General features: G+C 40.7%; 2 protein-coding genes across 2 annotated transcripts; one reads left to right on the top strand and one right to left on the bottom strand.

The window, feature by feature from the left end:
- The first annotated feature begins 5,228 nt into the window (after positions 1-5,228).
- Positions 5,229-6,933, top strand: OR1N1 (olfactory receptor family 1 subfamily N member 1). Its single transcript, XM_010333037.2, is given in 2 exon segments — positions 5,229-5,389; positions 5,392-6,933. Coding segments are annotated over 2 exon segments (936 nt in total). The 5' UTR covers positions 5,229-5,328; the 3' UTR covers positions 6,267-6,933.
- Positions 6,934-10,249: 3,316 nt separating this feature from the next.
- LOC101028826 (olfactory receptor 1J4) lies at positions 10,250-12,572 on the bottom strand. The gene has a single exon (XM_003945018.3). It carries the CDS (start codon positions 12,432-12,434, stop codon positions 11,493-11,495), a length of 942 nt encoding a protein of 313 aa, XP_003945067.2. The 5' UTR covers positions 12,435-12,572; the 3' UTR covers positions 10,250-11,492.
- Positions 12,573-13,001: the final 429 nt, after the last annotated feature.

Below are 13,001 nucleotides of genomic sequence, written 5' to 3'. Positions count from 1 at the left end.
ACCAAGGAATACATTTAACCCAGGAAGTGAAAGACCTCTATAAGGACAATATAAAACACTTGTGAAAGAAATCACAGATGAAGAGAGAGGAGAAAGCAATAAACTCAGTCAGGCAGGCAGTTAGAGTGGGTCCTCGGTTGAATTATTTAAAACAAAAGAACAGCCTGCAGGCAATGATAAGAGAACTTGTACTGAATGGTGGGGATTGTGGGGGGGGGTGGTGGGTACCTGAGACATGCCCACAGCTGCACAGATAAGAAGGGCTACACTGGTGACTTGCATAGATATGCCCACAGTGGAAAATTCCTTTCCCTGACACATGCACTGAAGTAAGAGGAACAAAGCAATATGGAGTAACTCAAGCTGAAGGCCCACATGCACATTAGGAGGATAGGGTGGTGTTACCAGAAATTCATACCTCATGCAAATGAGACACCCAGCCCTCATCACTTTCTTATCAAAGCCTTTGCATTTGGCCTGGACTGGTGGCTCATGCCTGTAATCTCAGCACTTTGGGAGGCTGAGATGAGCGAATCGCAAGATCAGGAGTTTGACACCAGCCTGGCCAACATGGTGAAACCAAATCTCTACTAAAAATACAAAATATTAGCTGTGAGTGGTGGTGGGCGCCTGTAATCCCAGCTGCTGAGACAGGAGAATCACTTGAACCAAAGCGGCGGAGATTCCAGTTAGCTGAGATTGTGCCACCGCACTCTAGCCTAGGTGACAGAGTGAGACTCCGTCTCAAAAAAAAAAAAACAAAAAACTTTTGCATTCAACTGTAAAAACAGCAACCCTTTCCAGGAGCCCTCTCTGCTGCAGAGAGCTGTTCTCTTTCTTTCACCTATTAAACTTCTGCTTCTGCTCTGACCTCACCCTTGGTGTGTCCACATTTTTTATTTTCTCAGCCATGAGACCAAGAACTTCAGATGTGAGCCCAGGCAATGAGGCCATTTCAATGGCACAAACCAAAGAAAAAACACCCTGTGCTTGTGGATAGAAAGAGCCGATAACATTAAAATGAATGTGCTGCCCAAAGCAATCTACAGATTCAATGCAATTCCTATCAAATCACCATAATTTTTAACAAAATTAGAAAAAAAAATTCTAAAATTCATATGGAACCAAAAAAGAGCCAAATAGCCAAAGCAGCCATACGCAAAAGAGTAAAGCTCGAAGCATCACATTACCTGACTTCAAACTATACTATGAGGTTATAGTAATGAAAACAGTATGGCTCTATTACAAAAATAGACAAATAGATCAGTGGAACAGAATAGAGAACCTAGAAATAAAGTCACATACTTACAACCAACTGACCTTTGACCAACAAAAATAAATGGGGAAAGGATACCCTATTCAATAAATGGTGCTGGCAAAGTTGGCTATCCATATGCAGAAGAATGAAACTGGAACCTATCTATCTTTCTTGATGATTGCATTTCCAAGGAATAGCTCCCAGGTCCTGGAGAAAGACATTCTTGAGCTATGAAACCATCAAGAGTCTAGGAGAATATTTACATCTCAAAAGAGCAGAGAAAAAAAATTACAATTATAAGTTCTCTAATGCAAATGTAAAGAAAAGGGAAGCCAGGGGCCTTTAGCGAGGAGGAAATCAATCTAAGTTTTGATCAAGCTGAGGGCAGTGTAAGTCATCACCCACGTATCCATCGGGTTTCTAGTTTCCACAATTTGTGGTTATTATTTGCTTGCCTCTATTCTCTGTCCTTGTGGGTTTTATGTCTTTTTTTTCCAATCACTTTTTAGTAGAGTGATTTTACTAAATTTAGTAAAATTTAGTAAAATTTCCAATCACTTTTAGTAGAGTGAAATTAGATACATGGGTTTAGTATAACATTAACCAGAAGCATAAGAATTCTTTAAAGATATGTCATATGCCATTAAACTGTTTGTAAAGGTGGATGTTAGCAGCTTGTGGGGGTTTTTTTTAGAGGAGGTTAGAAGCAAAAACCTTATTGTAAGGGGGAAGCAAAGAGATGCATTTACATAGAAAGTTCCTTTTTGCCAAAGACTGTGGTTACAAATCAATACTAATACCTTAACTCCTTAACACTACCACTTAACATAAAGAAAGAAGTAAAGCTTCCCAATTTTTAAATAAAGCCAGCACTGTACTAATTTGGTCTGTTATAAGAGACACAGAGAGAAAATTGGGCAATTATGAGGGTTAACACTAACAGGGCTCTAGGGAACTCTGTCCCATGACTCCCTGTATGTAGCTGCCCTACGTGGAGCACATTCAGCCTCCTCCTGGTAGGAGCCTGATGAGCCAGCAGCTCCCTGCTTCTGAGTTTATCAGTTCAGGTTTCAAAATATAAATATAGAAAACTTCAAAAGTCCCAGAGATCTTGGTTAGGTGAGATCAGAGTACCATGTGTCCCAGGTCATCTCAAATACTCTTCTTTCTGATCTTCTCTGTTCTAGCTGATGAATGTAACTGTGACAGCTCCATCCTCCCCTACTGATCTGGCCTTGACTTGGCTTTGCAATCCTTTATTAATCTCATGGACTTCTTCTCTACAATCCTAGTCTCCCCACCCCTCCCTTAAGCCCCTTTAAGTATATTTTCAATCTTGATTTAGCAATCTAACTTCTGCTTCCAGCTCTTTGCCATTTGTATTTATTATTCTTGATCCTGTACCCTGATTTTAGTTAATGCCATCACACAGATTGTAAGGAAGAATCTGAGCTCTTCCCCTCAAATTAAGGACCTCTGTATTGGCTTCTCCTTTACCATGGTAGTGGCAAGCAGGTGGGCATGTCCTACATTTGGAATACTCTCTCCATCATATTCAAGCCAGCTCTTATCTGCTGGCTGACACAGTAGATGAAGAGGCAGTGGAGGTAAGTAAAGGGACCTCACTACCCTGGGGTGACAGAGGAAAGGATTGGCTCAAGTTTCTGGAAGCATCCCCGTGATGTTGCAAGGACCTACAGAGTTTTATGAGGCCATAGATAGGATGAAGGATGAGAAATCCTTTTAGGGAAAGAGAAAAACCAAACGACAGGGCAAGAGATAGTGCAAGGTGCTTGAGTAGAGAAAAAAAATGACAGAAGGTAAAAAACTAGGCTTACAGTGGTGAGCCTTCGACCCGTTTTGAGGATTGGGGGAGTTTTCTGATGTTAAGCAGTTGGTGCCGTAGATCAAAGAACCGCCATAGAAATAGCCTGATCAAGGCCATATATGCCAACACAGAGGATCAAAACGATGCTGCTCTTCCCCAAAACAACTTACAGTCTCTTTGAAAACCGCAATGAAAGGAGATACTTGCTAAAGGCAGGGTCTCCATGCCAGGAAAACAAGGCATTGCCTGCCACTTTGTAACCCTTCTCTTGATGAGACAATCAGCTGAATCATAAGAGGATCTCTTATCCTCCTGGACGTGGTTATTAGAATGTGCCCTGTCAGAATGTGCCCTATCAAGTGACGAAGTAGGGGAGAAAATAACTTGGACTGTAGCTTTCTGATCTCTCAGGGAAGTTATATAACCCTGAGATGTTCTTCAGCCAGTGTAGTGTTCAGAAATAGATACATATGCAATAGTTCTCAGATGTTCCTCTATCTAAAGTTTGAAGTATCCACTTCAAAATATGAACAGTGCTTTAGTAAAGCTATCCATTTGAAGGTAACTTTTTCTTTAGGTATAGACTCTGAATAAAAATCAGGAAAACACATTTTGATTTGTAAGATATTAATAACAAAGAATAATTCAAAAAAATGAAAAGATAGCTGATTTTTTAAAAAGAACACCTGTCTGAGAGCACAGATATCCTGGTTTTTGTACCATATCTTCCTCCAAGACATAGTGTCAACTTTTTCAATCACTTCATTCTTTTGAACTTTAGCTTATGTATCTGAATCAAAGGGAGGAGTTGAACTAAGCAACATTTTCTTAATCCTCATTGAGCATCCAAATACCTGAGAAGGGTTCAATTTTAGTTTTTAAGCAGGCACTTAAACTGTATCCTAGAAATTTAAATTCCACAGGTCTGAGGTAGGGATCGGGCATTTTTCTTTTTTTTGAGATGGAGTGTTGCTCTGTTGCCCAGGCTGGAGTGCAGTGGTGTGATCTCAGCTCACTGCAGCCTCTGCCTCGAAGGTTCAAGCGATTCTCCTGCCTCAGATTACTGAGTGGCTAGGATAACAGGCATGTGCCACCACGCCCAGCTAATTTTTGTATTTTTAATAGAGACAGGCTTTCGCCATGTTGGTCAGACTGGTCTGGAACTCCAGACCTCCTCGGCCTCCCAAAGTGCTGGGATTACAGATGTGAGCCACCATGCCTGGCCAGGATCAGGATTTTAAACAAGCATCTCACTTGATCATGATAAACTAGTCTACAGACCAATGCTAGGGGACCTCTGGACCAGGTGATCTTACAGGTTCTATCTAGTTCTTAAACTTCATTGTTCTTCTGTAAAATACAAATACAAAAGACAGTAAGGGTGAGTGAGACTGAGTATGGTAAACTAGGAGTACTGAGAGATAAAACACAAATTTGGTGGTAGAAAGTTACTTTCTATTTATATTGATTGATGGTGCAGTCTCTGGTATCCAATGCTGTGGGTTTGAATTCTGTCTCAAATATTTATGAGCTGTGGGGTCTTTGTATAATTCACGTAAACATCCCTAGCCTTAGTTTTCTTATGTAAGGGTAAGAATAATAATCTCTGTATCCTAGTGTTGTTTAAGGATTAAAGGAAAGAATCTTAAAGTACTCAGCAGAGTGCCTGTCATATATGTGGCCAACTTAATCTGCATTAGCTACAGGATGATGATGATGCCAGTGACAAAAACTCAAATGCAGGGAGAAATGCAAGGCTTCATATTTTCTTCTTCAAAAAAAAAATGAAGAAATAAAGAGGCATGAATCCTTCATATTCCCTTCACTCTAAAATGAATGAGGATGTGTCAAAAATAAGAATTTTGTGTGAGTTTTTTCGGCTACCTCCCCAAAGAATGTAAAATTTAGCTGACCTCAGTCTACTCAGGTATACAGCCTAATGCAAGAATAAAACTCACAGGAGGTTGTAGGCTTAGTCTAAGGCATGATAATGCCAAGGAAGAATATGCCCTGACCTTTTTGGAAGGATACTCTGTGTAGAAGATTAAATCATGGGAGAGAGGAGAAGGGGGTGCTGAATGAGATCCTGAGAAAGAGAGAAAAGAAGTAGGGTCAGATTGAAGATAAACTCAGGATTAGGAATACAGTGAACTTAAAGGGAGATTTGGGAGTCAGCCCATGCAGTTTTAGATGAAATCTGGCATTCTAACTGTCTTCCCTCAGCTCCAGATGCTGCAGAGTCATGGAAAACCAGTCCAGCGTTTCTGAATTTTTCCTCCGAGGAATATCAGTGTCTCCAGAGCAAAACAGTCTCTCTTCGGAATTTTCCTGTGTGTATATCTTGTCACCTTGACTGGGAACCTGCTCATCATCCTGGCCATTGGCTCTGACCTGCACCTCCACACCCCCATGTGCTTTTTCTTGGCCAACCTGTCTTTTGTTGACATGGGTTTAACCTCCTCCACAGTTTCCAAGATGCTGGTGAATGTACAGACGCGGCATCACACCATCTCCTACACGGGTTGCCTCACGCAAATGTATTTCTTTCTGATGTTTGGTGATCTGGACAGCTTCTTCCTGGCTGCCATGGCGTATGACCGCTATGTGGCCATTTGCCACCCCCTCTACTACTCCACAGTCATGAGCCCCCAAGTCTGTGCCCTAATCCTCGTGTTGTGCTGGGTCCTCACCAACGTTGTTGCCTTGACCCACACACTCCTCATGGCTCGACTGTCCTTCTGTGTGACTGGGGAAATTGCTCACTTTTTCTGTGACATCACTCCTGTCCTGAAGCTATCATGTTCTGACACCCACATCAATGAGATGATGGTTTTTGTCTTGGGAGGCACAGTACTCATCATCCCCTTTCTATGCATTGTCACCTCCTACATCTACATTGTGCCTGCTATTCTGAGGGTCCGAACCCATGGTGGGGCGGGCAAGGCCTTTTCCACCTGCAGTTCCCACCTCTGCATTGTTTGTGTGTTCTATGGGACCCTCTTCAGTGCCTACCTGTGTCCTCCCTCTATCGCCTCTGAAGATAAGGACATTGCAACAGCTGCAATGTATACCATAGTGACTCCCACGTTGAACCCTTTTATCTATAGCCTAAGGAATAAGGACATGAAGAGGGCCCTCAAGAGGCTCTTCAGTCAGAGGAAAATTTTTGCTCTTAGATAGAGTGACAGCAACATTTAATGAAAAGACATAGGCTTGGAGTCAGGCAAACAGGCTTCATTTTGGGGTCTGCCACATCCTAGCCGTAAGATTGTAGTCCGGTGACTTAGCCTCTTTGAGTCCTTGTTTTCCTCATTTATAAAATGGAGACAACAGTGTCTATCTAATAAGGTAACTTGGAGGATTAACTGAAATAAACTATAAAATGTATCCAGTATAGTAGTGAGTAATAGTGGCATTCAATAAGGAATAGCTATTATTATAATAGCTGTTATTATAATAGTTATTATTATAACTAGTTATAATAATTATTATAACTATGATCATTCTTTATTCCTCCCCCAACTCAGAAGTCAAAAAAATCTCTTCTCTGAGATTTATTGGTTCAATAAATATTTACTAACCAACCATCTACTGTGTGTTGGAAGCTATTATAAGTGCTAGCGGTATGACACTGGGCAAGACAAAGTCCCTGCTTTCATGACACTTTCATTCTAGGTTATTGATTTGTCAATCATTAAAAATCAGGTGGCACCTGTCTTGTTTATGGCACTAAGTGCCATAACATTAATCTCCACTTAGTGCCATAACATGGGAATCCTCTCTCCTTATCTGACTGCAGGTTTGCCTCCAGATCTAAAAGGGGCAGCAGCAGCTTAAATTAGTTACAGAGAAGGAAAAAATGATGTTTAAAGGCAAATGGGGTTCTGTCTGTCTCCAAGAATCCTAGAAATGTTTTAAATATTATTTTTAAAAATAAGGGCTATATAATTTTGATTTCTTACATCTGGTATGACCAGGTATCCACTGTCTACCTAAACTCTTTCCTCATTTAAGTTTGTTTGTCACACCCAACCTAACTTATCCTAAAATGTTGTATGATGCCTGCACTTTTTCAATGAATAATTATTGAGCATCTTTCATTGGAATAAAATTGTTCCAGGCTTCAGCAATCATTAAGTACAAATGTGAGTCATTTAGATGCCACATCTTAGTACATGAGGATTCTCTAGATAGCCTTCTGGTTTCTTTCACCATTCTGATCCTCAAGGACCCTCAATCCACTCACTGATGGTGCAGTAAATTTCTGAACGTTCTCTGGGAATGGTTTAAGTTCTTTCTCACAGGCCCCAAGCAAACTAGAAAAAGTGACTGGGTGTCCACTTCAGTTTACTCAATAGAATTCTGTGGCAGTTAGGAGTTAGGTCACCACTGTGCATACAAAAATTCATCAAAGGACACTATTGCCTATCACTGTTCAACAGTCTATAACATTCTTCAATTCCAGCCAGCCAAGAGTCACCAATGTACTCAAAGTTTCAAACTTATTTCTCCCCTGATACGTTACTTAAGAATGGGGATATGTTCTGAGAAATGTTTCACAGGGCAATTTTGTCATTGTGCAAACGTTATACAGTGTACTTACACAAACCTAGATGGGATAGCCTACTATACAGCTTAGCTATATGGTATAACTACAGCTGCTAGGGTACAAACCTGTATAGCTTGTTCGTATACTAAATACAGTAGGCAACTGTAACACTATGGTAAGTATTTCTGTGATAGGATTTATTCAGTTCCATTATAAGCTTCTGGGACCACTGTTGCATATGCAGTCTGTTGCTAACCAAAATGTCATTATGAGGCACATGACTATCTTATTATATTACACCCACCCCCAAAACATAAGCTCAAATTTCTATTCCTTTAAGGTCATCTATGTCAAATAAAATTAATGTGATGTTAGCATTAAGATAATTCCCACTGACGTACAGGCTACTTATAAATTTTTGCACCTTGGTAACATAATGTGAGCCAGGTGTGCTTTGAATCAGAGGTGGGGTGGTGGAAAGAGGTGGGATGATAGAAAGCTTCCTGGTGTCCCTTGCCTATTTAGGGTATTTGCTTTTCTCTTGCTCAGAACCACTTTTAAAAAGCAAATGGTCATAGAAATCCCATTTGACCCAGCAATCCCATTACTGGGTATATATCCAAAGGATTATAAATCATTCTACTATAAGGACACGTGCACACGAATGTTCATTGCAGCACTGTTTACAATAGCAAAGACCTGGAACCAACCCAAATGCCCAACGATGATAGACTGGATAGGGAAAATGTGGTACATATACACCATGGAATATTACGCAGCCATCAAAAATGATGAGTTCACGTCCTTTGTAGGGACATGGACGAACCAGGAAACCATCATTCTCCGCAAACTGACACAAGAGCAGAAAATCAAACACCGCATATTCTCACTCATAGGCGGGTGTTGAACAATGAGAACACATGGACACAGGGAGGGGAGCACTACACAGGGAGGGGTCCGTTGGGGGGAAATGGGGGAGGGACGGGGGGGTGGGGAGGTGGGAAGAGATAGCATGGGGAGAAATGACAGATACAGGCAAGGGGACGGAAGGCAGAAAACCACACTGCCATGTGTGTACCTATGCAACAATCTTGCATGTTCTTCACATGTACCCCAAAACCTAAAATGCAATAAAATATACATATATATATATATATATATATATATATATTTTTTTTTTTTTTTAAAAAGCAAATGGTCTTCAATTTGTTTCCTCACTTCCTTAAGACAGTGAAACCTAATGAAAATTATTCAAGGTGCCTGGTCATCCATTTTGTTCTTAACTGTCAGTCCACAGAAGCGTAAATCAAGAGCAATCCTTCATTCTATCACCTACTTCCTATCAATTACCAATACCGTCTACTCTATCTTCAAGAGTATTCTCTTCTCTATCTTCATGCCATTGTCTTCATTCAGGCACACATCATCTGTTACCTGGATGTACAATGACCTTCTAATTAAGCCTCTTGACTCACGGCACTCCAATCCATTGCCAAACCATCTCACCCACTGGTGACCTGAGTAATCTTTCAAAAACACAAACATAACCTTCCCTGGGACTAATCTCTATCCCACCCCACCCGTAGCCAATGGTCACTTGCAAGGCAATGTCTCAACCTCTTAATAGGACATCCTAGCCCCCTCACAATATGGTCCTCTAGGCTCACCTCTTGATGCTCCCTTGACCCATACATACCTATGCTATAGCAACATCATTTTTCTTACATTTCCCTGAACATACCACACAATTTCAGTGCTCCAGCTCACTCTGTCCACTCTACCTAGACTCATTTGTTCCATTATGTATCAACCCTGAGCATCCTTCAACCACCAACTGAAGAATTATTTCCACTGTAAAGCGTTTGTTGTTATCCAAGCAGCATTAACTATACTCCCTTGTGTTACTACCATGTAATTATGTCACTGTCTCTAAGCCTCAATTTCCTCAGCTGTAAAATATAGATAACTATGTTTATAGAATTATCAGGATTAAATGAGATAATACAGGTACAGCTTTTGATACAATGCCTGACACAGTAGCCATGCAAAATAAGCACAACTATTCGTGGTCTTATTATATTAAGGCACTTTTTGTACTCTTACATATTTCTTAGTTTACCTGTCACTACACTATGAGAACATGAGTTTCTTTTGCTTGGAGGCTTTGTCTTTATCCAGCTCTGTGTGACCAAGAATAGGCATACTGCCTGGCACAGAGAGGTAACTTACTAGATGGCTACTGAGGAGCACAACTATAAGATAAAGAATGTTTTACTATTTTCAGTATTAATTTCAACCTTTCATGCTTAATAACATATAAATTAAATTGTACATGTATGTGAGTTATTTTCTGATTTCATTTGTAGCTTTTCTCTCTCTCTCTCTCTCTCTCTCTCTATCTCTATCTCTATCACACACACACACACACACACACACACACACACACACACTCTTACTTCTTGGATTCAAAGATAATAACCAACACAACATTGATGGGTTTATTTTTTCCTTCGAAACCTAAGTGAATTTAATTCTTTAACAAATTCCCTTTCCACTTTGAATCTGTGAGAAAATGAATAATTTTTGTTTACTTTTAAAATTTCTATGTCAGAGTTCTGTGTTATATATGCACTAAAATCAAGTGCTGGAGCGCCCGGTTCTAGGGTATTTTGATTCCCCCCCTTCTGACAAAGGTTGTTCTATTGCCACACTGTGAAAGAATTCATGTTAACTTTTGAGAAGGACATACATGGGTCACTTGACAAGTCAATAATTACCAATTTTCAGAATTATTTGTAAGCTTGTGAACAAATCACATATTCATGGTTTTCAAACCTGCAACAAGCTTTGTTCTAAACTCAGTGAGGTGCTTCACTGGAAAAGGTCATGAATCTTAGCACTGGCATGGCTGGAGGGAAATGCACTCAAATAAAGTACATGTTTCCAATGTGATTGATGTTCAGTTCTATTTGCATATTCAAATCAACATGGTGCACAGCAGTGTGCTTTGGGCTGTCCAAAACCAAAGCAAACCGATCTGGGAGATGGGGCAGACTAGTAGGACAGACAGAGATGAAACACTTCCCAACAGACAAGTGAGCTTGCCATTTCTTGAGGAAAAGCCATTCAGAGGAATGTCACCAGCCTGTGGCTAAGAACATAAATGACAATGTTGGCCTCTCTGGAGGATGGGCCTGACAAGATTGGGCAGATCTTCAGGGATCTGAACAACAGAACCGGGGTGCCGGCAAGGAAACTGAGGCAGGCACTCAGTTCCACAGATCACATAACCCTAGCAGGGATGAGAGTGTACAGCGGTTCACAAGTGTGCTGAGGCTACCAAGACATGCTTTATCCAGACCAACAATAAAGATTCTATGCTGAACTGATGACAGTGAATAGCTTTTTGGATCTGTAAAGGGTACTATACAGTTTCTTCTCCTGACCTACCACCATCACCACCAACAATAAAAAACGTGAGAAGAGAACTGAATGGGAAGAAAGAAAGGAAAACAGCTTTACAAATACCCAATCCTTCAACCTTTCTCTACCCAGGGAAGCCTGTTAGTCAACATATTTAAACAATTCATAAGAACAAAAAAAATTTCCAGGAAATGAAAGATTTAAGTTCTGTTAGCTATGTAATTTCTGAATCTAATAAGCAAGACAAATAACTAATTAAATAAACTCAGAATTTACCATTTATACTAAAGAGGAAAAGAGAGAATAACTGTAACAGAATGCAATTCAAGTCATCAAAGAGTTACTGGGCACTTATCCCTTGCTGGGATCAGGATTAAGGATCTATCATCTGGAGAAAGGTCGATGCACGTGTCTGCTATAAAGAAGAACAAATGTCACTGAGATAAGACTATTGCCCTGTTGAAGAGCCTCTCCAGGGCTCCCTTTATGTCCCTGTTCCTTAGGCTATAAATGAAGGGATTCAGCAATGGGGTGACCACCGTGTACATCACAGAGGCAATTATGTCCTTATCGCTGGAGGCGCTGGACGAGGGGACAAAATACAGTCCAATAATTGTGCCATAATACAGAGACACCACAGAGAGGTGGGAGCTGCAGGTAGACAAGGCTTTGAAGATCCCCTTGGTAGACGGAGCCTTTAGGATGGTGACCCCAATGTGGCCGTAAGAGATCAAGATGCATATTAGTGGTAGAGTAATGACTGCCTGTCCCACTGTGAAAATGAGCAGCTCATTGAGGGAGATGTCTGAGCATGACAGCTTGAGTAGGGCAGCAAGGTCACAGAAGAAATGGGGGATGGTGTTGTCAGCACAAAAGGACAGCTGGGCCAGGAGGAGAGTGTGAGTCAGGGCATTGGTACAGGAGAGGATCCAGCACACAGCTACTAGTAAGGTACACAGTCCATCTTTCATGATAGTGGTGTAGTGGAGGGGGTGACAGATGGCCACATACCGATCATATGCCATTGAAGTGAGAAGAAAACTGTCCAGATCAGTGAAAAATATGAAAAAATACATCTGAGTTATACATTCTGCATAAGGAATGGATTGATCTTGAGTGTTCATGCTCATTAACATCTTAGGGACAGTGACAGATGAAAGGGAGATGTCAGTGAGAGCCAAGTGGCTGAGGAAGAAGTACATGGGGGTGTGGAGGTGAGAGTCCAGCCAGATGAGCAGGATGATGAGCAGGTTCCCCAGCACCGTGGTCAGGTACATGCCCAGGAACAGGGCAAAGAATACGGCCTGCTGCTCTGGCCAGATGGGGAGACCCAGGAGGAGGAACTCAGATAAGCTGCTCTGGTTCCCCCTCTTCATGCTGCCAGTCTTCTTTCTGCTGGGAATAGAGGGAGATAGGAAAGCAGGAACAAAGAAACGTTGATTTACAGTAGGCAGGTAAGAATAAGATTCTTTCTACTGATGACCGTGCCAATGTCTGTCTACATTGCTAGTCCCTACAAAAAATCAATTTAAGTAGATGGTTTTATCATGCAAAATGAGAATTTGCCAACAGAGTAGAGGGCTTGATATGGAAGAGAAGATGAGCTATCTCTAGTCAGTAAAGGGAAAGCCTCACACTATGTTAGCAGATGGAGAGTAAGATAACATCTTCCCAATTTCTATTCCGTGTCTATACTTTTAAAAACAATCATCAGGCTAGTCTTGAGCCTTCAAGTTGTAACATACTGAACTTTTAAATTTGACTTTAAAATCTGTTAATAAGCAACATATAGGGATAAAGTTTAAATAACATATAGACAAAGGAAATTGGGTTAAAAGATAAACAGCCAAAGTTTTCATTACGTATAAAGTTGATGAGAAAAAAAATTCATTGATTACAATATCACTGTCATAAAAAAGTAAATTTTACAAAAAATATATAAA

This window comes from Saimiri boliviensis, chromosome 2, assembly GCF_048565385.1.
Source record: "Saimiri boliviensis isolate mSaiBol1 chromosome 2, mSaiBol1.pri, whole genome shotgun sequence".
NCBI lineage: Eukaryota > Metazoa > Chordata > Mammalia > Primates > Cebidae > Saimiri > Saimiri boliviensis.
The sequence above is the reverse complement of the archived record's forward strand: the minus strand, read 5'-3'. Positions and strand labels throughout refer to the sequence as shown.

What these genes read in the sequence shown, in the direction of transcription:
- LOC101028826 (XM_003945018.3), bottom strand. Translation starts at nt 12,434, where the DNA reads ATGAAGAGGGGGAACCAGAGCAGCTTATCTGAGTTCCTCCTCCTGGGT.